We start from the raw sequence: 24157 nt of genomic DNA, 5'->3' as shown, positions 1-24157 counted from the left end.
CCTGTTTCATGCCACACTTTGGAGGTCAGCATTTCATAGCGAAGCTCACTGCCTGCTGTTCTACATGAAGGCTCTTCTAACCCTCTCTGAGGCTCCAGCTAAGATCAACCTCCTCCACTACTGCACTGTAATCACAACATGAAGACTTGAAACCTTCTTACTGGGGCTTCACAGCCTGCCTTGACCCGAATCCCACAGATTCCCTGCACGCACACCAGTGTTAAACGCACACAAGCTTCTTGCATTTCACTTTGTTTTTTCCAGCCTGCTCACATGTACTAGGTCAGGTTGCAACTGCAGGACAACCCTTTCAGTGGCACAGCCACAAGCAGCTCTGATACCCCTGGAGAAAATGGACAGAAGGAAAGCCAGGTCACCCCTGAGATCCACAGAGGAAGAGGAATGACGAGGAAGCCGTAGCTGAGCCTGCCCAGCATCACAGAAAGAGAAGCAAGGATGGGCTTTGCTAAAGCACCAGGTATCAGCAGCCCAGCGCTGCAGGTGAGGAAAGGCAACCCCAGAGCGAGCACGAGCTCTCAGATGTACAGGGCAGTGCAGGCAAGGGCTGCTTTCCTCCCAGATCCCCACAGGCAGAGCGGGGGGGTGGCTCCGCAGGACTCGCCTTCCCCAGCTCCCGGAGCACTGGGCATCCCCACAACCAGCAATCTCAGGTCACATCACAAAAGCTGAAAATACAACAAAACCCAGTTTCAGTGCAAACCACTCTTTAATTTTCCTCTTTGTACAATAGAGCCAGCCACTTACAAAGTGCTAGTCTAAAAAACAGGTCTGGTATTAGAGCACACACACGCACCAGCCAAAGCCCACCAGCTCAGAGACAGAGAAAGTAAGAGCTGGGCCACTTTTTCTGCAGTACAAAGTCTGTTCAGCATCTGAGCATTGGAGATTTAGCCCCACTGATGCATTTCTCAGTGTCAGCACAGGTAGGGAGGCGAGGAGAAGAACACAGGCTGTTTCAGATTGATTTTTCTTTTTAAAAGGTCTTTTACTCTCCTCCTTTTCCTCTCTTCCCCATTTTGGAATACCCACATTATTTTTTTTCAGGGTAAAACAAAAAAAAAATGCTGATCAGAGTCATTCAGTGCAGTCCTACAGCTTAACAATTGCTTTTTGGATGCTCCCCTCAGTAACAAGGAAAAAAAAAAAACAAAGAAATGAAATATTAAGAGTTATAAAAATCCCAAACAACCCCAAAACCAGAACAGCAGAAGCATTAAGCAATTCTGATCTCAAAATTCAAATGTCAATGCTTTAAAAGAAAAAACTCGGCAGAAGAGGATTACAAGACTAGCATGTCAGCTAGAGGAAGCCCTCCTGCCTCCCATCACTGCCCACCCTCCCCGTTGCTTGGAGCAGGACAAGGCAGCAAGTCGCTGGCTGGACTTTTGCTCAGCTGCAGCACAACAGAGGTGCGGGGATGGGCACACAACGGTTTCCTACAGGGCTTGGCATCAAGAGCTGCGGAAGGGAGCTGAGCTGGCGTATTTGGAGTTAAATGGGTGACTGCTGTTACGCTGACCGTTGGAAGTGGTTACGGCCAGCAGTGAAGCCACTTGGACTGCACACAGCGAGGACAGAGTGGCTGCGAGCACGCATTTCGGGGGAAAGGAAAAAAAAAAGCAGAGCAGTAGCCTGGCTTAGCCTTGTGTTCTGTCAATGCACTTGGCTGCAAGAAGGAAAAACCCTCCTGTTTGGTTCACCACCTTGATCCTTCCCCTAAAAAACACAGACTAAGGCTCTAGGTTTTTCCCATTTTCCACATGGGAAGCCATTTTTCCACTGAGGACTGACCAGATCTCATGGTCAGAGGAGTCCTCATTCAAGAGGACTGGACTTGAGTCCTACCAGTAACAGCCAGTAAAGGGGGACAGAGGGAAGAGCATTTGCCAGCTGTGCCAAAAGGATGGGGCGGAACTATGGAACAGCTAGCTAAGGCAAAGAGAGACCTCGGACAGGAGCATCACACGTACAGCCTCACAGAAGATGATGGGTTGGGGGATCTAAAGGCTTAAAGAGCAGTTAAAAAAAAAACAAACAAAACCAAAAGTTGCAAGAGAAAAGGCTAAAAACTCACACAATCCATTGCATTGGGCTGTCACCTTTACAGATGACAGCTCTGGGGACACAGTGCTGAGCTTTGCTGGAGGAAAAGCTCCAAGGAGCCACGTAAATGAGCAAAAAAACAATAAAAATTCTGCCACTGCACAAACCATAGGAGAAACAGTAGAGGCAGAAAAATGCTTACAGAGTAGCTGGAAGTGAGGGGTGTAGGAGATGGATGGAGAGAACAAGAAATTGCCAACCTTTCAGATGTTTTCTCTGCAGAAGAAGGGGAGCCAGAGCCACTGTATCCTGTCATCACGTGTATGCCAGCCACACAGGCAGGTATGTATGATGCACAGGCAGGTATGATGTGCTTCTGGTGAAGTTTCCTACATTACAGGATTCAGCATTCACATGAAAAATGCTGAGTCAAAACTGCCCAGAAGAGTCTCAAATGCATCAGTGAAAGGACAAAAGAAATGTTTGCTGTGCAGTGAGGGGAACAAAGTACGATGGGAGAGACTGCAACAGACAGGCCAGAGGCAGAGAGATGTGAACTGAGCTTCCAGAAGGGGTGCAGCATGCGTCCCTGACACAGGCAGGGCCCAGCAGCAACATCAGAGGGTGGGCAGGAAGCCCCCTCACCGATTCACAGAATCGTACCCACCGTACTCCTCCACGGGCCCCAGAAGGCTCCGCTGTGACCTCCAGCCCAGGCTGTACTCTCCCGACCCCAGCTACACCCTCAGCCCAAGACCTCCAGCCCAGCTCAGCCCCAACCCCTGCCTCTAGCCACACAGCTCAGCCAGATTTTAAAAAGAACTTTATTGAAGCTCCAATATATATTATTTTTGGCCTCTAAACACCCAAGTGTCAGCACCTATTCCTGGCTCTCCAGTGCTATTCTGCAACCCCCAGCACTGACTCTTTCAGTGCTAGATTTTTCTGCTTGACTCCTACAGAAGGAAGAAAAGTTTTCAGACGCCTCAGGCATGGCTTTAGAAGAGTGACCGCTAATGTGGTGGCCCAGTGCTGGCAGTGATGTTTAGTTGGTATCCATGCCGTCACACTCTTCTTGGGGAGGAGATGGGGCAGTATGTTCCTCACTGTTTCGGCGCTGATAAAACAGCACATACGCAGCTTTTGTCTACCAAACAAAGAAGAAAACCATCTGAAACAATCCACACAGCTCAGCTGGAAACGTAAGGCCCAAAGCAGGGAACCACGCTTTCAGCACAAACTCAGATTAGCCTCAGGCCAAATACTCACCACTATTTGGTCTTCTGAAGCCACAGATACACTACTGTCATCAAAGTAGTACCACTTGTCATTCACTTTGTTCTTTGCGTAGGCAGTGTCTGTCAGGAGAAGAAACTGCAGCTCAGTACTGTGGGGAAGACCAGTAGGTAACGCCACACCAGCTGCGCTGCACCAGAGGTGCTCGGGACTCAAACTGAGAGCTCGTGTGAGGCCAGGAGCTGGTTTTGGCATTAACTACCCCAAACCCAGTTCACCAACATACACATCTTCTAGAACACGCTACCTGGGCCAGATAGCCTAGAATCATGAACCACATACCAGACTGACCTCTGATAGCTGAGATTTAGGGCAAAGAAACTTAGGGAAAAAAAAAAAAATCAGTGTTTTGTTCCCCCCCCTCGAGCCAGAGTTTTCCAAACACGCAGTTTAAGGCTCTGCATTTTCACATTTTTCACATGAAAGAGAAGCTTTCTGTTGATGATGGATCTGATCTAGTGCTTGCAAGAGTCCTATCTCAAGAAGAAAGTTGGACTGAAGTCCTGCAAAGTCTCTTCCAAGACTTCAACTATGATCTCCAGCCTCAAAACATACCCCCTTCAGCTAATGCTATCCAACAGCAACATACCCTATGAGCTAAGCACATATACTGCCACATGGGAGGTCATCATCTTCTCATAGTAAAATGCTTCTAGGTGGTTCTGGAAGTGTCACCTACAGCACGAACCTGCACAGACACCTGATACAGGAACTCCACCTACAGATGCATTTCTTCTATGCTGCAACAAAACCAGTGGTAGAAAATACAGAGTTGTCTTATATAAAAAAAAGGGGGGATTTTCCCTGATGGCACGACATTTTCACTGCTGTATGAGCCCTTGTCAGAGACATTCTACTGCAAGCTAATGCCAGCTGTGCAACCAAGAGGTCCCAACAACTACATGTTTGTGGCTTGTTTTATAAAAAGTCTGGAACAAAGGAAACTGAAAGGGGGGGAAAAAATCTGCTTTAAATTGCTATTGCAGCAAACAGAATTCAGGATTGGAAATGCAGAAAGATATCACACACTCAGCTTCATGACAAGGCACACCCTCTGCTCTGCCTTCCTGGCCTCTGGGCAATTGCTACTTATCAGACCTTGCCTCACCACCAAGGGAACCTGGCAAGCTCCTGCTCAGCTGGCTTGACTGCTGGTGATCTCTGCTCTGCAGCTGCGACGCTGTGCCCACACTGGACAAACAGCTTCCCTCTGGTGTGCTGCAGGGCAAGGAGCTGAGCCTTGAAGCTGCGCTAACAGCTTACGCTGCAGACTCTCCCCGGCACTCTCCAGTAACAGGCTTCTTTCCACAATTTCACGTTCAGCATTGAAAAATCTTGACTCAACTCAAACTGGGGAACACCATCACACCCACGAATGACTATGAACCAAGGTCCCACAGGCATCAGAGTCAGACCTTGGGGAGCTGCAAACCACACAAACCAACTAGCTGCTCTGCAAATCCCAAGAGGAAAGGCATTATCTTCCAATATGATATTCACCTGATAAGTTTTGGACTAGACACCCTTGGTGAGGGCTACTGCAGGTCTCCACCACACAGAGCCCTCCCATGACCCCTCTGCCTAGATTTCCTTGTGTACAATGAACAGAGAAGCAGTTACTCACAGTGGCCTACTCCCATGGCTCCATAGTGATTGGAAACTGCAATGAGGTCATACACGTATGAGCCTGCTCTTGGGTCACAGACAAACTCGGACATGTTTAAACCCCTGGAAGGAAATCCAAAAGTATCAGTACACCAATAATCAGCACATTTTAGAAAAGTGATGCATGACACCAGCAAAGTCCTGCGGGTGGGCAGAACTGGAGGGAAAAGGCTGCGCTCTGCTGCTCAATGGCTGTGTGTTGTTAGGGTGAAGACCAGGCATGCTACCCCTCCCACACAGGGCACGTCCTGGTAAACACATCAAGTGCTCCCAAAAGATTGAGAGGCAGGTGCTGAATAAAAGACAGTTCAGTGTCCCTGTGTAGGCATGAAAAGTGAGACAGGAGTAGTAAGGAATACGCTTCATCTTGCAGCAGGATGCTGACAAGCAGAAGCAGAGGAATGCGGCAGGCTTTCATCTTGTAATACTGAGGATTGCACAAGTACAAGTGCAGCTCTGCCAAACAGATTTGCTAAATTCTCTGTAGAAGTTCTCTTGGTTCAGCAGAATCACATGGTTTTACCTAATTTCAGAAGAAACAGTACTGGCTAGTAACTGGTGTTTTGAGATGTGTAGAACTGATTAGATTATAGTTCAGATTATTTTAAAAAAGTAATCAACTCGACTCATGCTTGTTGTCTTACAGTTCAAACCCAGAAGACAGAGTTCCAGTTACAGCTGTAGTAACAAGCCCACCCAACAGTAACATCAGAATTAGCTTTCTCTTGACCAGCTGCTTCAAGCTCTTCCTAGCTTGAAGGAAGACTCCTACCTGATAGGGAATTCCACAACAGTGTCAAGTTTATCCCTCCAGTATCTGCTGTACGAGAAGCGTTTTAAATGCACTACCAGAATCCTGGGCAAAGACCACAAGTCAAACTTCTTTGTGGCCTGTTGATGTTTCTTACAGTTAGGGCAGTACCTGAGGAAGGAGTAACAAACAAGGAAATGAATGACTACATTAAAAGAAAAGCTTCTGGTCTCCCATTAAAAGATGCCTCAATTGCACAGTTCATTCCCTGCCTTATAGAAGGCATTTTGACTTGTGGAACACGCAGGTGAATACATTTCCTCAGAGGTTTGCAAACTGCAACTTGCTTTCACTTTATAGGCAAAATGTCCTATGGCAAGTGTGCTAACTGAACATTGTACAAAGATTAATTTTTCTTTTGTAAATAAAGAAAAAAGGTTTAAAGGTCCCATTATTTATTATCTCCTGATGCAGCTCAGGTAACAGTTGCAAACACATCTATAACATGTAATTGGAAATTAATAATAAATAATCACCTACTACACTACAAGTCGTTTTCTTACACAGCTAGCAACCAGCCTCCAAAGATGTCCTGCCCACACAGTAGTCACATTTTGGTCAGTTAGGATCTGCTGTACCTAGCCCCTCTGGACTAGCATTGTTAGTAGAGTTAGGAGCAGTTCAGGACTGGTTCAAGCCAGAAATAATACATAATTAAACCCTAAAGCAGCCACATGCTTTCACTCTTTATTACCACAACTGCTTCCTCTGATACTGTCTGGAAGACAGGTGTATGCTGGAGAATTAAAAATAGCCTAATCTTTGGAACCTACGTGCCCGCTACCACTTCTTTTTTTTGTTTAAATAAAGGCAGGAGACAAATACTTATTATTAACTGCACTTATTATTAACTCCACATCTGCAGCCTATTGAGTCAATGACTTAACACAAACTGATAGATTTCTCACAGATGAAGACAAAAGAAATTACCAGAATCTCATGACAAATAATGTGAACTCAAATAGTTATGGTGGTTTACAACAAATGTGGCAGGCAGAAAGAGGCTCTTACCAGGGGTCATGTTCACCAAGCGTTTCCATAGTAGTGAAGAGCTCTATGCAGTCTCTGAGGGCTACCACAGCCTTCTTCTTCTGTGGTTGTAACATACTTCCATGTTTTTCAAATGCCTAGTGAAAGAGATTAATACTTTATTCAATTCCATGTCAAATGTAATCCTTGGCATCATTAAAAAGAATATGCTCACCTCCACCATGCTGCCTATTTCTGCATCCCCACTTCCCCACCCACACAATTATCTCAAGCTCCCAGTCACTCCTTTCTTGCGTTACGAACAGTCAGTAAGAGAAAATAAAACCTGTATTCTTACTTCAAAGTTGGTGAGGCTTGGGTTTTTTGGTTTTTTTTTCACAAAAGAGTAACAACAGGTTATTCTATTACAAAACACAACCCAGCAGAACTCTCACAGACAGAATACTGAGCTTTTTACTAGACTCTATGCATTTGGGTTCAAGTTTCTTTCAAATTTTGAGGGATTTTTTGTTTCATTGGTTTGTCAAGTGGATTTTGAGCTAGACTACTTAGCTTTGAAATTAAAATGTCTACTTTTTGGAAAACATTGGAAACATTAGCAATTACAGATCTATAAACCTTATCTCTAGAAGATTTTATGGAAATATATGTTGGTGACTACAATTTTTGTGAAGAGAGCTACAGCTACATTTCACCATTTACTGTAATCTTTTAAAATACCATGCAAGTTTTCATAAATAAGCTGTAAGTAAAGAGCATACTACAACCTGTGCCTCCTGTTCATCAAAAAGTAGCCTCCGTGTATCAGAATCCCAATCAATAGCAAGTGCAGAAAAAGCTGCAAGAGAAGAAACACGTTTATTGCAAAGGTGCAAGGCGAAGGGAAAAAAAAGATAGCAAGACAATAATTACCATTCAATTTTAAGATTTTTCCTTCTACAATGGAGTTTATCTCAGAAGTCCCAGAGGAATTCACGAGGCTAAAAGTGAAGTACTGCTTCTTGCAAGGCTGCAGGTCTCTCGCTGACTCGATCTGCATACAGCCCTCAGAGTGGCAGGGATCAACTTCCCCCAGATTTTCCTTGCCTTCCTGGCCGCCATCCTGATGCTCCATCTCTTCAATGTCACCTGGCAAAATTTAAAATAAGCACAATATTAAAGAGCTTCAGTGAAAGTTTAGACTGACACATCACATGAAGAGCTGCTTGCAAGAGCCTGTTATGACACACACTGATTACTCAAAAAGTAATGAAAGACACCAATAAAAAGAAATCTGTGCTTGCTACCACTACATCTGAAGCTGTATTTTTAATTTTAGCAGATGCCAGGTAATGTGCTGGGTTCTATATCCTGGTATCAAACATGATGGACAGTGCTTAGTTCACAATAGGTTAGCAGTCACACCTTCTGATAGCACACCCTAATAAACATCCCAGGAGAGAATCAGCAGGGTTGCAGTTGGGTGTCTTTATATTAGGGAATATGTAAGTCTCCAGGAAAGTTATTTCCATTCTTTCAGAAAAATGGGCAGAACTTTTCCCCCCTTTAAAATTTCCTATTTAACTTGTTCCAGTTGTTACTCTCAGAGCAGCACAAGTGAATAATTTTAAAGAGGAAAGGGAAACATGCATTTGCCATCAGCACTGTAAGCCTCCTTGTAAGCATCGAACCTAGGAATGAGACCTTGTGATTCTAGGTCCACAAACAGAAAATACCATTTCCACTTTATTTCTCCAGAACTACTCTTTGTTACCTAACAGGCCAGTTTTTATCACTAAAAGGCATGTTAGGAAAGGAGCTGCCTCTGGAGGGAGGCACCTGACCACCTAATAGAGAAGCAAGGACTTCCCCGAATGCACACCACACCTTGTTCTCCTGCTGCTGCTTACGCACATCTGATTTCCCTTGGAAGGAAAATGGTCAACAAGAATTCTCACCATACCATGCAGAAGTCCTACACAATAACATGGTTTAATCATTGTGGGAAAAAACCCAGCACTTAAGCCGAATACACGCAGCACAAACCAAATGCTAATAAAAAGCTTTAAATGCTAAAAAGCTTCCAGCCAGTTGTGAAAGGACTTTACCTTCAACCACACCATTGGAGCCATTGCAGGTTCCTTTGTCTGGGCAGGGTGTAGAGTATTCTTCTGCCAAAGGGAGTTTCACATAGCGGCTAAAGAGAAGGAATGTGTTTATCACACAATCATAGTGAAGCTGTACATCAGAACAACAGCACCCCCCTCCATCAGCTCTTGCTGTCCCACAACAATTCAGTAAATCTCTGTTCTCACTGCTTGTTCCAAGTTTTACTAGCAGTAGATAGAAAAGGTAAAAATAAGCTATGGAGGCCCCATCTGAGAGCCCTGAAAACACAGCCTAAGTTCTGCTCCTAACCTGTTCTGCAACACCAAGCAGACAGCTTCCCTTGTGACTGCCACCAGCATTATCTTACAGTCTGCTTTTACAGAGCCCAAAAAACCAGGACCTTGAAATGTCCCTGGGGCCTCCTGACACTAATGCAATGCAAATACTGGTTTACATGCCACACACAAATAAAGAAAAATTCTTCCCGTTATACAAGGACACAGCAATGCTATTGCAGTGTAACTGAATAAGCGGTCACTAGAACTCTGCATAGGAGTCAAAGGTACAGAAGTGACTTACCTGATCTGCTCCAAAACCACACTGTACAAGTGATCCACAGTGAGCTTGTGTTTTGGCACAGATATTAATAGTGGCTGACCAAAGAGTACGGTCCCTGAAGTATTACTGGATTGCCTCATTGTCTTTTCCCGAAAGTAAACAGAGAGAGTAACATACTCCGAGCCATCCTCGCTTGGCTTGCAAACTTCATATCTGTTTGAAAGACAGGTATTTCCACAGGTTATTTCCACTACCAAGAAGCACAGCAGGTAGAACCAATATGAACTCAGTCTAACAAGTATCTCCACCAGGTCCTCCTGAGAAGGACAAAAAGGGTTGTACTCTGTCTTCTTGCTACAGAGCAGTTTCCTGAATGCTTCCCATAGCTCACAACGGCACAGGAGACGTACCTACCGCAGATGTGACTGCCACCTTCCCTCTGTCTTTATTCCTAATTCACATCCCTATTGCCACTCACCTCTCAAGACATCACCCTGACAACTACATGTGGCTTCAGCCAGATCACAGTGTCAGTGAAAAATACTAAATGCACTTTGAAATTCCTCAGACAGTGTCCGTACCCTGTTGAGAAAGAAACCCTCTTGATACCTTGGGTCTTGCATTCTCCCAGCCTCTTGTACAGTTAATGGCCTGAGCTCACATCACTGTGCAGACAACGTTTCAGAAAACCAAGAGTTTGGAAACATGTGCTTCACAGAAAAATCCAAGGTCAGTAAACACACCAGAAAAACATTCTGGAAGAAAACAAACAGCTCTGGAGAACAGCAAGTAGACTGAGACACAGCTTGTGCTACTGGCAAAACAGCAAATAAGATATTTGCAGGTGTCAGAGTCAAAAGAAACCACGTGGTCCAACACTATCACATTGTTTGCTTCAAGACTATTCATTACAAAAGATTCATTTTCAGGAATGCCAAGTCACACTGCTCTTTAATTTGGTGAGTCACCTGTCCCCAACTTTTCTTAAAACTGAAAGAGAAAGAAAGATTTCATGAAAGATGTCACTACGTATAATGACCAAAACCACAATCATGTATCTGAATGTACCAACTCTTAACAGCTCTCTTACAGTAGAGAAGTCACTTCCCTTCTCTCAAGAGCCAAGAAACACTTTTTTTTATTATTCCTGTGTTCAAAATGACCCTGTAGAGCAGGGAAAAGAACAAATTTCAAAGTTGTAGTTCTGCTCAGTCCTACTTAAACACAAAGGGATTGTGCAGCTTGGGGCTTGCACTGGATGAGTAGAGTACAGAAGAAAAATATCCTTCCAGAGAGTCCCAGCCCAGCCCACCAGCGTTAGAGATCAGACTCAACATAAGACAGTCCAACACAAAGGGCTGTTGAGGTTTTCTAGGCTGTCAATGCTATTCAGCTGGACACCAGCACTGGATACAGTTCACACCTTCTAAAGTTTCCAGAGAAATAGCACCACAGAGAGGTAAATTATTTTACTTAGCAGTGTTTAAATAACAAAACACCATACTCTGTCCTGGAATATCATCTATGATTAACTCCAGGTCCTGTGAGACTCTTAAGCTGAACTCCTATAAAACAGATCAGTACATGACACACACACGTTCCTTGACATTCTTGTGACTGCCTCTCACACCACCTACGCTGCTCTGCAAGCAGCAATTAATGCGGCCCCCATTTATACTCCACCCTCATGCAGCTGAATGCAGCCTCGCCCACACGATGGAACAGATGGACAGAAAGAAAAAGCTAAGTATTACCGATATGCAGGGGTCATCCATCACAAACAGCGTGCTGTACCCCTAAAACACTCTGCAAAAGAGCATCTCACACACTTCTCACTGAAACATAACAAATTCGGTTGCTCAAGTGCCCCTCTACCCGCTCCACCTCAGAACAGCTTTTACATTCTAATATTAGAGGCAGACATTTCAATATCAGGATCTGTCGTTTTCTGAATCTCTTAAGCAAGAGCTGTCCCTCCTAAAAAAATGATAATCTAAAAGAAAATACTTTATTTGTAGTTTAAGGAAAGCTATAAGGCTGATACTGCGAATTACTGAACAATACACTGTAATTCTGTATCTTACAACTTAATTGAAATAATAGAACATAAAGAAGATGCTACACCAGACTACACAACATGGTTTTAGAAGTCAGAGTTGGCTGGTTGCCTTTATAATTCATGACAACTCTGAAAAGCATCTGAAAACTGTGAAGCAATAGGGTAGGACTCAACCAGTCTTCGTCAGCATTATGAAGGCTTCAGGTCTGTGGTTATAATTCAGAAAGGAGGCAGCGAGCAACGAAGTAGGCAACTTTTGTTCCCTTCCAAACTAAAGTTAAGCAAGTGCACAGGAGCATGTAAAGCTACAGAAAGACAAGGTAGAGAAACATGAAAGGGCACTGAAAGAAAAAAAATACTCTGAGCTAAACACCAAACTAATACATATATGTTGTGTGTTACTGAAACATTCCCTCCCGAGCGCTGGGATCTATGATACTAATTCCAGCTGGAAAACACTATGTGGATCACAAGTCAGTCTATAGCAACAACCAAGAAGTATATTTTTAAGAGAACAGAGAACAGTAGAAAAAAATGCCATTGCAGAAGCTGACAAACAGATCCATCTGAACAGGTTTACTACTGCACACCAACCCAGAGATGCTGCTGTGAAATTACAATAGGTTCAAAAGTTGACAATAAGAATGAACAGAGGACAGGAAGAAAACAGGTGAAAATGCTGCACACATTCTGATCTCTTCTACAAAGTGGAAATACTCCTAATCTGTTCGCTTTCTTTCATAATACCAGCACATATACAGCCACGTAAACTAGGAGATAAGAAACTGCAAATGTAACTTTTTCAGACAACAGGTAGTTTTGCCCTGTAGAAGTTGGTCGTGGGACTTTGCCAATCTTAGAGGAGCAAGATTAGAAAGGATGAGCAAATTCAACCATCAAGATTCTTTTTACAAACCTTAAAAAAATACAAGTTAATTTTGGAAAGGACACAAACCCTCATTTCAAACAAGAAAACACTAATTTCAGCAAGCGAGAACAAACTTCTTGGATCAGTCTGCTACAAGATCTCGCACACCTCAAACCTTTCATATAGAACTACTGGACTAGCTGGTTTGCTGACTTAACTCAGTTCTGTAACTGTTGTAGCCTCAGTCACGTTAACAAACCTGACATTTCCGCAGCCAATCATGGTTTTTCAAGACCATGAATTCATCTAAACATAATACACAGCATGTTGTAAGAGAAGGCAGAAAACACGGTACGTATGGCAAGCTAAATATATCCTATTCAAATATACACACTTTTATAGGTTAAAGGTGACCTGCAAATCAATTTGTGAAACTTTTATCAATGTAAAGAATACATATTATATTCTATGCCCCATTAGCCAGGCTAAGAGAACAGGGGTATCTAGTTTATCCATCAAAACATTTTTCTTCTTAGGCCTTGAGAACTAAGAAGAAATACTAAGAGTGATACCCTTGAAATGGGCTGTGGAGTTTGTTTTCAAGCGGTACTTACCTGACCCCTTGTAGGCCGGCTCCAAGCTCCAGCAGGATCCCCGGGTGATGTGATATCACCAGCATGGTGCATGCGTGGGTGTTACGTTGGAGCGGGAGCCGGAGGTCCTAGTGGGGCCGGACTTCACAGAACCTAAGAAAAAGAAATAGTAAGCATTTTGATTATGTGCTGCATGCTGTTCTCTGCTTAGCCTGGAGAATGAGAGCATTCAGCACAAACACTGAACTAACATCGTCAAATTGATTTGCAGACCACCTTTACTAAGTGACTTTCTGATTATTTGCCACATACCTCCCTGTTCTTTCACAGGAACAACACGCCTCGAGAGAAACATTACAATGCTGTGAGAAGCAGGCTAGTCCCACTGTTCTTTGGCTGCACTGCCCCTACACATTGTGCCAGTGATCTTGCTTCAAGGCTCTTATCAAACCCCTCTGTTCTGCAAGCACATCATCTCTTCTCTGATGCTAAATATTAACATATCTTGCACCAGGACTACGCTACATTTCCAAGCCTGTCATGATGAGAGAGAGATGAGTGCAAAGGCTCGTGAAAGAACGGGCTTGGAGAATTCCAGTCCCAAATTCTCTTCCCCTTTCGGGTGACCTGGAAAAGAAAATGTATAGTTCTGTCCTTTTGTGTAAGAGGAGACAGGTTCATTTCAGGATGCATCTGAGAGTTAAAGTCACTTAAATATCAAGAAGCCCAGTAAGATCTGCATTTTTTCTTTTTAAAGTTTTACTATCAGAGAACACAACAGGTAAGGTAATACATCACAAGAACCAATGAGCCAGAAATTGAGCAGCTGAAAAGGAAAATATATCTTAGCCCATCAAGGCAGATTTATTTTTTCCAAATTATTGTCCATTCATCTTAAATTCCAAAGGGACTCCAATTCTCATCCCTCTTCCCCCCATCACCTAAGACTCAGCATCTCCCACCACTTTAGCAGGACATGAAAATTCATGATGCATGTCTCAAGATGTCCAAGGTGCCCTGCAAAAATCACAGAAAGATCAACATGTCTGTCTCCATACACTACTATGAAAACAGGAAAAAGATACAGCTTTTCCAACCACTGAAATCATCTAAAAAGCAAGCTCAATATTTTATACATCCCACGTATTGCACATTTCACAAATATTCATCAACAGTACAGTCTGGACTACAATATCTGTGCCTGCAGACCGTGTCCTCTGTCAAGCAAATACAAGAAAAACAATAAAGCACATTTCAGCTATGCTACTCATGTTGTGTGAGTTCCTGCTCAGTGACATTTACAACTGAAGCATTTCATGGAAATCAAAATTCTGCTCAGAAACCAACCAATACAGAGGCTAAATCCAATGTCTGTTAAGTCTCAACTTTCATGTCAGAAAGCAAGACAACAGTGCAAAAGTACTTTTTTTTTTTTGGTGATTTTTTTGTTTTTGTTTGTTTGTGGTTTGTTGTTTTTTAAATCACATCCCTGCTGGGGCACAGATCTTCTACAGTATTAGATTCTTCCTTGAATTTTGAATTGAGACGTTCGTTGCTAGCTGGCTAGCGCACAGTATCCCAAAATCAGAAGCCTGTAGAACTAGTGAGGATGTTGTTCTCACGTGCAGACCCAGGTCTGGCTACCACTTTCAGCAAAGCAAACCTGGAGAAATACTGCAAGAGACTGACCATTTATGTTTAAATTTTTCAGTCCTGAGACAACTTAATGTGATGCTAAGAAACATACAGAAGGCAAGCACTGCCAGTTTAAGTTACTAAAAGACCCTGAAGCTTCAGAACCTTTGAAACAACCGATTTCTATTACAGAAGACAGTCACCCAGGTGATCACAGGTGGAAGATCTGCTGGACTCTGAGCAAAGTCCTGTTTAGAGGGGGACAAGGAGAGCAAGGAACAAAGGAACAAGGCACTCAAGTCTCCATTGACTTTAGGGAAACAAAATATTTCTCAACTATATATTATTTCAATTACATATTTTTAGTTTCAGGTGGAAGCAAGTTTGTTCTTCAAAGGTAGAAGAATCTGAAAGACTTAAGATTTTTTTTTGAACATTTTTTTTTCTTCTTCCACTTAGTAAACAGCAAGATATTTGCCTGTAATCCAAGAAGGTAAGTTGCTGGGATATCAGAAACTCCTGAAGTTACTGATGCAATATGAACATACGACCACCAGGTTGCTGCATTCTCCAGCCATGCATCACATGGCATCTTCAGGAAGGCAGCAAGCCCTAATCTGACAGATTACTGTTGATAACTTCTGCCAGAAAGGTAACAACTTCAGGAGCACTTGAGAAGTTTCTGTTTAATCCATCCCTGCCCTACTTAAGCCACTTCCACACGTACACCAGGACAGCTGTGTGCAGAGCAACATGGCACTCCACGCTGGACAAAAGAACAGTTATTTTAATGCTGCCCTGAATCCTGACACAGGTTATCGTCTAGTTCCACAGTTACATCAACCCAGCTAAGGTGCAGGAACAAATGCTGAGTGTTACTCAGCCAGCACTTCGGAGAAGCATAAGCTATGTTTTCACGTCAAAAAACATCAAAACAATAATATTTAAGAACACTAAACCAGTTAGGCTAGAAGGAACAAATCAACAGGAAGAGTGAACGGGGCTGCTCCTGCTCTGGTTTTGGAGAGACCCACAAAGAGAGCACGCACTGCAGTGTCTGGGTCCAGCCCCAAGGCGGGTAGCAGTGGTAGATGCATTTGCTCCTCATCAAAAAGAGCAAGGAGGTAACTCAATAGAAGTCCCAGCACTGAAGGAAAATGTACAACGGCCAATGTGACAGCTAGAAATGCCAGGGTGAGGTTCTGTGCAGGACTCCTCTCTAGCAGGTGTAAAATCATCCTCTCTGCAAGCAGCAGAAGGCAGAGATGCACCTCCATGGCTACAAGTGCATTCCCCAATGGAAAACAGGTTTTGAAGCCAACAGGACAATAATTACTTTGGAAGTTAGGCACTTTTAGCAATGATGTACCAAGTCCAAACAGACAATATTACCCCTCCAAAAGCAACTCAGATAATTCTCACAGCCTTTAATGTTAAGGCTTAGAAAGCCTGAAAAAACTTATACAAGACAGTTTCAACTTACTGAACAGTTTTAATTCAGAGATCTCAAGGATTCCTCAGACCATGGGCTAAATACAAAGAAAAATTAAAAACACTTCCTGCAAGGAAAAACTAAAGAAATCCATAACTTCTTAGAAAGATAGTAGAAACACGTAACACATGGAGTAAAAAAAAAAAAAAAAAAAAAAACAAACAAACAAAAAAAAAAAAAAAAAGAGAGAGTAATAAATGCCTTCAGCATAGCCTTAATGTCATCAGTTTGCAAGACACCAATGAACTAAAAACCTAACACAGCTAGTCTTAATCCACCCGAGTCCTTTCAGTGACATTCTCACAGCCTAATTACCTCAGGCTCTACAAGCAACAGCAAAAGGGTAAAAATTCCTAAAGAACCACTCAAATCTGCAGTTCAGAAATCCTGAGCTGAAGACCCACCCTGATCGCTGCCCCCTTTTACCAGTCTTAACACAAAACTGATGTACTGTCAATCCCTCCTTTCACAGCCGCTTCAGCAGATACAAGACCTTAACAGACGGAAACAGTGGAATTTAAGAACCTTCACACTACTATTACCATTTCTTGAATGATTTAATTAAATCTTAGAACACCTAAGAGTAGACTTTTTATAACCAGACAAGGTAAGCAGATTGTTCACAATAAAAGTAATTACACATTTGCCTTTAAATAACAAGTGAATAAGTGTTTCTCTGTTGCATTTTTTGAGACAAGACTCCCTTTCAATAAAAGAATGCTGTGCTTTCGCTGTAGGTTACAATATTACTTCACATATCTTTTTCCTGGCAGCATCACCTGTTAAAGGGAGTTCCTATGAGCAGCTTTCTCCTAATTCTTGCCCTGGTGCATGGCTGCTTGCTCTTGCCCCACAGTGCTGAAAACATCTTAAGAGGGTTGACATGGAAAAACAGGATTAGCAAAACTTCCTCTCTTCTTCCTTGAAAGGTTATTTTTAATCCAGGTCAGTTCACTATGACTCACAGCATCACCTCATCTACAGTTGCAACGGCACATGAAAGGACGTGGGGACTGCAAAGGAAAATACACATGGAGCTGCAGTTCAGCTAACGCTTCCCCCCACCCCAGAGCAGACCCGATTCAGACACAGTTGTTTTCCGTGGAGGGATATACAACATGTTATGCTTGTAGGAAAGTGGAGTATTTTTGTAGTTACCATTGTAATATCACACTTCTTGTTTTTTCCAGTGTTTTACTAGCTTTGGAGACAAACTTACAGCCTAACACTTTACAATACCCTCACAAAACAATTTCACAGAAGCTAAATGTCCTTCCTGCGCATCCTAATTGGCCACACCTTTAGCTACCACTGAAGAAAACAACAGCATGCAAGAACTTTCAGAAAAACTCAGACATTGCATCTCAGCAATGAGCACGACAGAATAGCACCAAACAGTATGTCACAGCATCCTACTCAGCGAAAGGTACACGCTGCACTAGAGTATATTAGAGCAGAACTTCACACTGGCGCAACAATTTTATGGAAGCAACACCCGTACAACTGGAACGTTCTCAGATAATGAAGACTGGACTTGTGATGAAGGGCTGGATTTGACCTCACAAGCCCTAGGTTCAGTTGTGAGCCTCAAAGTCTATTTTGTACTTCCTGTGCAATAATTTTCATTTTCCAGCTACAACAGAGGAACATTATTTTTGCTCTCACCAGATTTCAGATGACTAGAGACATCTCATCCACCACATCTATGTGAAAAAACAAGCACAACCAAATCCTCAGCTTTGCCGAAGTCCCTCACAACCACAGTTAAGACACAAACAGTGTAAGTGCCAGTCAAGAGTCTATAAGAACCTCCAGTCATGATTGGCTAGGTACTCGAACAACTACATTGGGTGTTAGGAGAGGCAGAGTACAACAGTCTTCATGCTATCCTAGTAACAGCTCCAAGGCTTTTGGCTGATTTGGGGCCTAAGAACAGTAAGCTTGAGCTTTCTTCTCTGGAATAGGCTTGTAGAAAGTTCCAAACTGCAGAATGCAGACCAAACAAAATGTTCATTATTACTCAGGGCCATGACTTCCTTTGTATTAGGAAAACACCTACTAAGCACTGTACATACTGCTCTGCTGCTAGGAGAAGTACTGCGTTACCACTAAGCCATGCAAAAGGTCTATAGGAAGGCTTAGGTTTTGAGAGGGGAAAACAAAAAAATTGGGGGTTTACATCCTGAAACCAAAGTGAATGTTTTGTAGCGTTCTTCGCATCATGGCATCTTCCCACTTTACTCACACAAAGATGTCGTCTTTTGGCATGATATGATTTAAACCTTCATCCATTTGGAAGATTTTGTGGAATCGATGATTATACACGTCTGTCACCACCATCTAGAACAGCAAGTGATATTTGCAAAGAGATTATAACAAAGGCTTACATATATTTATGTAAACTAAATTCAAGCAACAGTTTATTCCTATTCTTTATCACAATTTTCAGCACACCAACATTAGCGCTGTTTTCTATAACAGCGCCCAGCAGCTAATCAGCTGTATTTGTTAAGATGGATCAGAAAAACAAAGCAAACAACAGACCGATTTTACAGAAGTACTGAGGAGATGCAATTCCAACAGCTGCAAGTCAGTCTGGTGGAAACAACAACACAGAGCCCAACAGCAAAGTGGCAACAGGCTAGGATTTCAGGCACAGACCACTCACATCTATAATTAACTGAAATATATTTAAGTACTACACTGGCATCCTGAAAATATCCCACGAACTACAAAACTATTCCCTCTGGAAAAGCTCACCTGATCCCATTGTTATTAAAAGATGTCCAAGAAGAGGTGGACCCAAAACAGACACTGAACATCTGTCAGTACTAAAAAAACTACACTATCAGAAATGAACGGCATTCAAACATGTTAGGGTTTTGTCACTAGTCCATTAAGTTGAACTTATCATCCATCCGAAATCTAAGTCACCAAAAATGCTTCAAGAACAAACATTTCTCAAAACTACTGTGCTGCATTTATCCTTACATTTTCTGCAGGAACACCAGAGAGTTTGGAGAGTGATTCACACAGATCCGAGATGGCCCCCATCATCGGCACCACGACCCGATACTAGAAACAAAGACAGCACCATGCTTACACCAGGCAAAATAAACCTATGCAAGGCAGAGTGCAAAATATTTAAAAAAAAAACCCAACCCAAAACACCACTACCAAAAAAAAAAAACCCCACCAGAAAAACCCCACCAAAAAAACCCTAACTTGAATTTAAAGGAGTTCTGCTGAAGTTCTGTGCGGTCATAGCTGCACACTTAAAGGTCTTCTGGATCTCAGCTCTACCATACAAAGCAGAGATTTGGAGGGAATGAAAGAGCCTTAACAGCTGGTCTTTTGCTTTGGTCAGGCTCAGCAGTAGTAAAACACACAAAACCTGCTCCCCCAAACAAACCCTTTACATTTTCCAAGGTAATGAGGTGAACATGCCAAAACAAACTCATTACTGCTTTCAGGGAGCAATACAGCACACACAGGTGATCTCATCACAAGAACAGTTAAGCCACTTCCAGCTGACCCATGACATTAGTCTCACAAACTGAGATTTTACAAAGCCACTTGATTTCACATGTTCAATGCCCAGTTTTTACCTTAAAAACCCATCCCACCTCACTCAAAAGTGGTCATCAATGCCCTTTAGATTACTTGAAAAGTCTCAACTTTAAAACCTAAGAGAAAGACTCAGATGACAAAGAAATTTGTGTCTTCAACATGACTCACTTGAACAGGTCTATGCTGTGGGTCTGCATATACCAGGGTAACTTCCATGAGACGATCTCTCCTCAAGGGCAGCGGAAGGGTTAAGTAACAGAAGGGATCAAAAGTCACAGAAACTTTGGAGCATTTGGGACAAACAAGGGTAGACTTGAAAAGACCATGAAAAATATCCACAATGATAGAATCATTCCTCAGCCTATGGTTCTCCCAGGCCTCTTTTGCCACCTCCTAAAAAAAAGGAGAAAAAAAATAAAATTAGAAGTGATTTCTCACAAACATTTCCAGAGCATGGCAAGCACAGGAATCAAAGAAAACTCAGGAAATTGACGCTGATGCGTAAATTCCACAGAAAGGGTTGGTCTACCAGTGTGTCCAGCATAACACACTGGGATTTTTTTCCTCAGTGAAACTAAGGCTTTGCATCAAGTCAAATGGAATACATCTATTTTACCTGAGTCAGGTATTCCTTGCTGCACACAATGCTAGAAGCAAGAATGGAGCTGAGGGGACAGAGACAGGACAGCAAGCTGCTAACAAGATACGCTTCACTCTCCTCCATGAGGAATGGACTGCTGCCCTCTGCTTTTGAAAGACAACTGCAGTTACAGCTTCTGAGAAAAAAGTAGAGGTTTTTCTTCTTGGAAAATGATGGTCCATGTCTCACAAAAATAGTATAAAAATAGATAAATTACAATCCCTTGAAGACTTTCACAATACAACTTATAAACTCCTTACCTAAGGGCATCTGATAACTGGCATTTGTCTATTCAATGCAATCAGAAACTCTTCTTAGCATAAGACTTTTAGTTTATGGTATGATACCATATATTTTATATAAATCTCAAGTTAAGTAAGTGCCATAGATAGACACTCACTGCAATGCTACTGTCACTAACCAGGATGCTGAGATGGGAACAGAGTAATAAGCTCCAACAACTGCAGTGATATGGATGCAAGACAAACACATGTATATCTCTTACATCAGGGGGAGGGCAGTACCTAAATAAAATAAAAGGCATGCTGAGCATCCTTTCCATCCCACAATTATCAGCATTTCTTGGAGGGAAAAAAAAAAAAAGATGAAATATACTACTTCTTGTGGCATTGCCACATGCACTATATTATGCAAGAAAAGGCAAAAGACACGAAGTTATTGCCAGTTAAGAAGAAAAATAACTAGTCACATATACTTCCTAAAAATAATTATTGCATCTGGCTTTTAGAGGCTCCTGAAGCATTTTTCCACCTAATATATTTACTCCAGACTCTGCCTTTGTCAGTATGTTGCAGCTGTTTGTATTGTGACAAGAGGTAAAAGCCTGATTAGGAGAGTGAGAGCTCACTTAGGGAAAGCCATTTCACTATTATGTGTCTCATTTTAATGTAAGCATGGTGTTTGCTGACTTCAGAGGAACAAGGAAGTGTCTACAAGGGGCTCACATATCGATGTTGACTGGGAAATAAGAGGATCAAGAAAAGGCAGGGAGAAAAATGAACAGAAGATACTTTTCTGGCATCTGTCAGGAAAATGGCATAAGATAATTACTTTTCTCTATTTAGGTAGAGTGGGTAACTGGAGCCCAAGGGTGTTTAAATTCAAATTTAAGTTAAAAAAATATAAAGCTACTTTAATATCAGTGTACCCATTTCCACGGCACCAGAAAGGAGAAAAATCAAATTAAGCTCCTTAAGTAGATGCAGGTAGCTCACCAAACACTAGGAATTCATCAAGATCCATGACTGCACCAAGTCACTTCTTCCTTGGTTCTCTCCTTCTCTTGACCAGTGCTTTCATGCACCCTACTCAATCTGGTTTTAAATCTAGTTCATGGATTACATTTCTCTAGAGGCCATGAAGGAGCACACATGAGAAGTTTGGCCTAAAAGCTCATTTCATTTGACACTTTGCTGTCTACCAGTGGGATACTGGAATGGCTGCTTACAATGCCATGTCCAGGGCACGTGGTCAGACCCTTATTTGAGGAGCACCCCTGCACCTGCATGTGAGAATGCTCCCAGTTCCACTCAAGTCCACATGCAATTATGATGGCCTGCGCAGTAAGCACCTCCTCAAACTGATGCTAAAAGCTGCTGCTCAATCTATCTGGAGGAAGAAGGTGGGCCCAAGTAGTCAGGAGGAAAGGTTATGGTGGTAACTACAGCCTAATACTTTAGGTAGCTGTTATGTCACAGGATCAACTTCCTTCCTTTCCACTGCATAACCACATCAGTATTGTATCATAAGCACATTTTCCTGCACACCAGTACAAGAACAGACATTCTGCTGTAAAGGCAGAGCAACAGCAACGTGTCGCAAGGTGCCAAGAAGAGTCAGCTGGGTCATAGAGCACAATAGGGTTCTCCCCTCCCAGGTTACACTGCTGTGTAGGGAGGACGTTTGTGTGGCCTGTGAGCAGGAAGGCCAGGAAGTGTCACAAACCCCAGTTAAACTCCCTCAGAAGCACTACCTGCCCTATCCTCAAATAAAGGGCACCATACCGAATCAGGTCTGCCATTGGCATCCTTCAGCTCCAAGTAGGGCTTCTTCTTCACTCTGTTCAAATCCTCATGCAAGCCATCTAGAAGAAAAGCCAAGAGCTCCTGCGAATCTTGCTGCTGGTATCCTGAAAACTGAGGAGCAAATCGACCAACCTGCGTCTGAAACACAAAGGCAAGAGTTGGGGGGGGTGAAAATTACCTACGCACAAGAGACAGGAATAAAAATACTCATGTTCTGGCTTTTGCCGAGACCAACTCCACGCTACCTTATGTTAGCGGTAGACTACAGTGAACTGGACGCTAATACAGTAAAGGTGCCAGAATAATTTTCCTAACTAGTGTTGAGAGGGAAAAAAGTATTTAGTGCTGTGATGCTAGAAATTTTAAGTTATCAATATTAATTTAGGAACCTGCAAACAACCAGAACACAAAACCTATCTACCTGATGCATTTTTGTATTTTAATTTCCCTTTCAGAAACCTACAGTTCTCACAGTGCAGACTTGCTATAAGATAGCATCTTCCAGCAGGTGGGCTGCAAGATGGAAAATGCTTGCAGAAGATACTTATGAACTAACAAAACTGGCTTAAAACTAAAACAGAAATCCTCACCACAGTAATCTCTAGCTATTCTAAAAATTGTGATATGAAGCTAAGAAACATAACAGCCTGGGTTAGTGAGAACCAGGAACAGCACACCCATATACTGCCTCTTATTTCCTAAGTGCTATCTCACTACACTGCCTTTTAGTGTTCCTGCTTCTAAAAAAAAAAAAAACCAAAAAAAAACCCCAACAACAACAGAAAGGGGTCCCACAGGAAAACCAACAATTAACTGAAGGTGTGGCCAGTCCCAGTGACCATCACCAGTCTTCTCATAAACAGAGTCCAACAGACTTGCAGAATTATGCTTCGTACATTTTAACCATTCAAGATGACAGAGATATGTTACAGAGATAGTTAACAATGTCACTACATCAGCAACAATTGTTAGGAAATAAAGAGTAATTCCTATTCCAGTCTTAAACAAGAAGAGGCCACATTAAGACACTTTTACTGATGTGCACCACAGATTCACGTATTTCCTCTGAACAGGAGTTTACAGAAACAACTGTAGTAGTGGTCGATGATGTGCCAGCAACTCCCACTCACAGAAATTAAAAAAAATCTTGTTGTTTCAGTGACTCTACAGAGGACAGATTTCTGTAGTCCGTAAGACTTTTGCTCTAGCTCTCAAAAGCATATACCCTCAACCTTGAGACTGTATCATGCAAAACCAAAACAGCAACAGGATGCCCATTTACATTAATATCAGGTCATTGCTTATTTCACACATTTGGGATGTTATTCTTCCTCAGCATATAGAGATCGCACTACAGAAGCAAACTCTTAGTGTTTCTTGGATGCTTTAATTACATTGTTCTGCACTGGAGCATCTTTGCATTATGTTTAAAACAAAAAGACAAAGTTACAATTTTTCTAGGGGTTCATATACAACTGCTACATTGCAGTATTTCAGCTGAAAGCAGCTCTTTACACTGAAGCCCTGGGAACATTACACTAGGAAGTAACATTATAGACAAGGGGATGCATTTTGCTCTCCACTTTATAATTCCATTTTTAAAATTTATAACTTGCACACCTTTTCTCGCTCATTAAAGTTCACAGCTGACAATTCACATGACCTTGCCCAGTTTCCTAGCAAATCATTTTGATGCATCTGTAAAAAGCTCTCAGGCTGGAAGGTCATTTACTAAGTAAGGCATTTAACATTAAAGAGCAGTAACCAATTCCATGGTATGACG

General features: G+C 42.4%; 1 protein-coding gene across 7 annotated transcripts in view; it reads right to left on the bottom strand.

The window, feature by feature from the left end:
• Positions 1-708: 708 nt before the first annotated feature.
• Positions 709-24157, bottom strand: part of USP4 (ubiquitin specific peptidase 4) — a 42668-nt gene continuing 19219 nt past the window's right edge. For 2 of the 7 annotated variants that reach the window (XM_075761962.1, XM_075761963.1), the window contains 13 exons: positions 22354-22512; positions 19858-20082; positions 19111-19194; positions 18365-18459; positions 9494-9685; positions 8914-9002; positions 7739-7954; positions 7594-7664; positions 6848-6963; positions 5798-5947; positions 4985-5088; positions 3334-3422; positions 709-3211 (listed from right to left, as the gene is read on the bottom strand). In XM_075761962.1, the coding sequence (XP_075618077.1) occupies positions 3110-3211; positions 3334-3422; positions 4985-5088; positions 5798-5947; positions 6848-6963; positions 7594-7664; positions 7739-7954; positions 8914-9002; positions 9494-9685; positions 18365-18459; positions 19111-19194; positions 19858-20082; positions 22354-22512 (1692 nt within the window). In that variant the 3' untranslated portion in view covers positions 709-3109. Of the gene's footprint in view, positions 3212-3333; positions 3423-4984; positions 5089-5797; positions 5948-6847; positions 6964-7593; positions 7665-7738; positions 7955-8913; positions 9003-9493; positions 9686-13013; positions 13146-13252; positions 13620-16110; positions 16988-17074; positions 17823-18364; positions 18460-19110; positions 19195-19857; positions 20083-22353; positions 22513-24157 lie in introns of those variants that run through there. The other 5 variants (XR_012837006.1, XR_012837007.1, XR_012837004.1 and 2 more) reach the window with 4 other exon arrangements.

This window comes from Balearica regulorum, chromosome 10, assembly GCF_011004875.1.
Source record: "Balearica regulorum gibbericeps isolate bBalReg1 chromosome 10, bBalReg1.pri, whole genome shotgun sequence".
NCBI lineage: Eukaryota > Metazoa > Chordata > Aves > Gruiformes > Gruidae > Balearica > Balearica regulorum.
The sequence above is the reverse complement of the archived record's forward strand: the minus strand, read 5'-3'. Positions and strand labels throughout refer to the sequence as shown.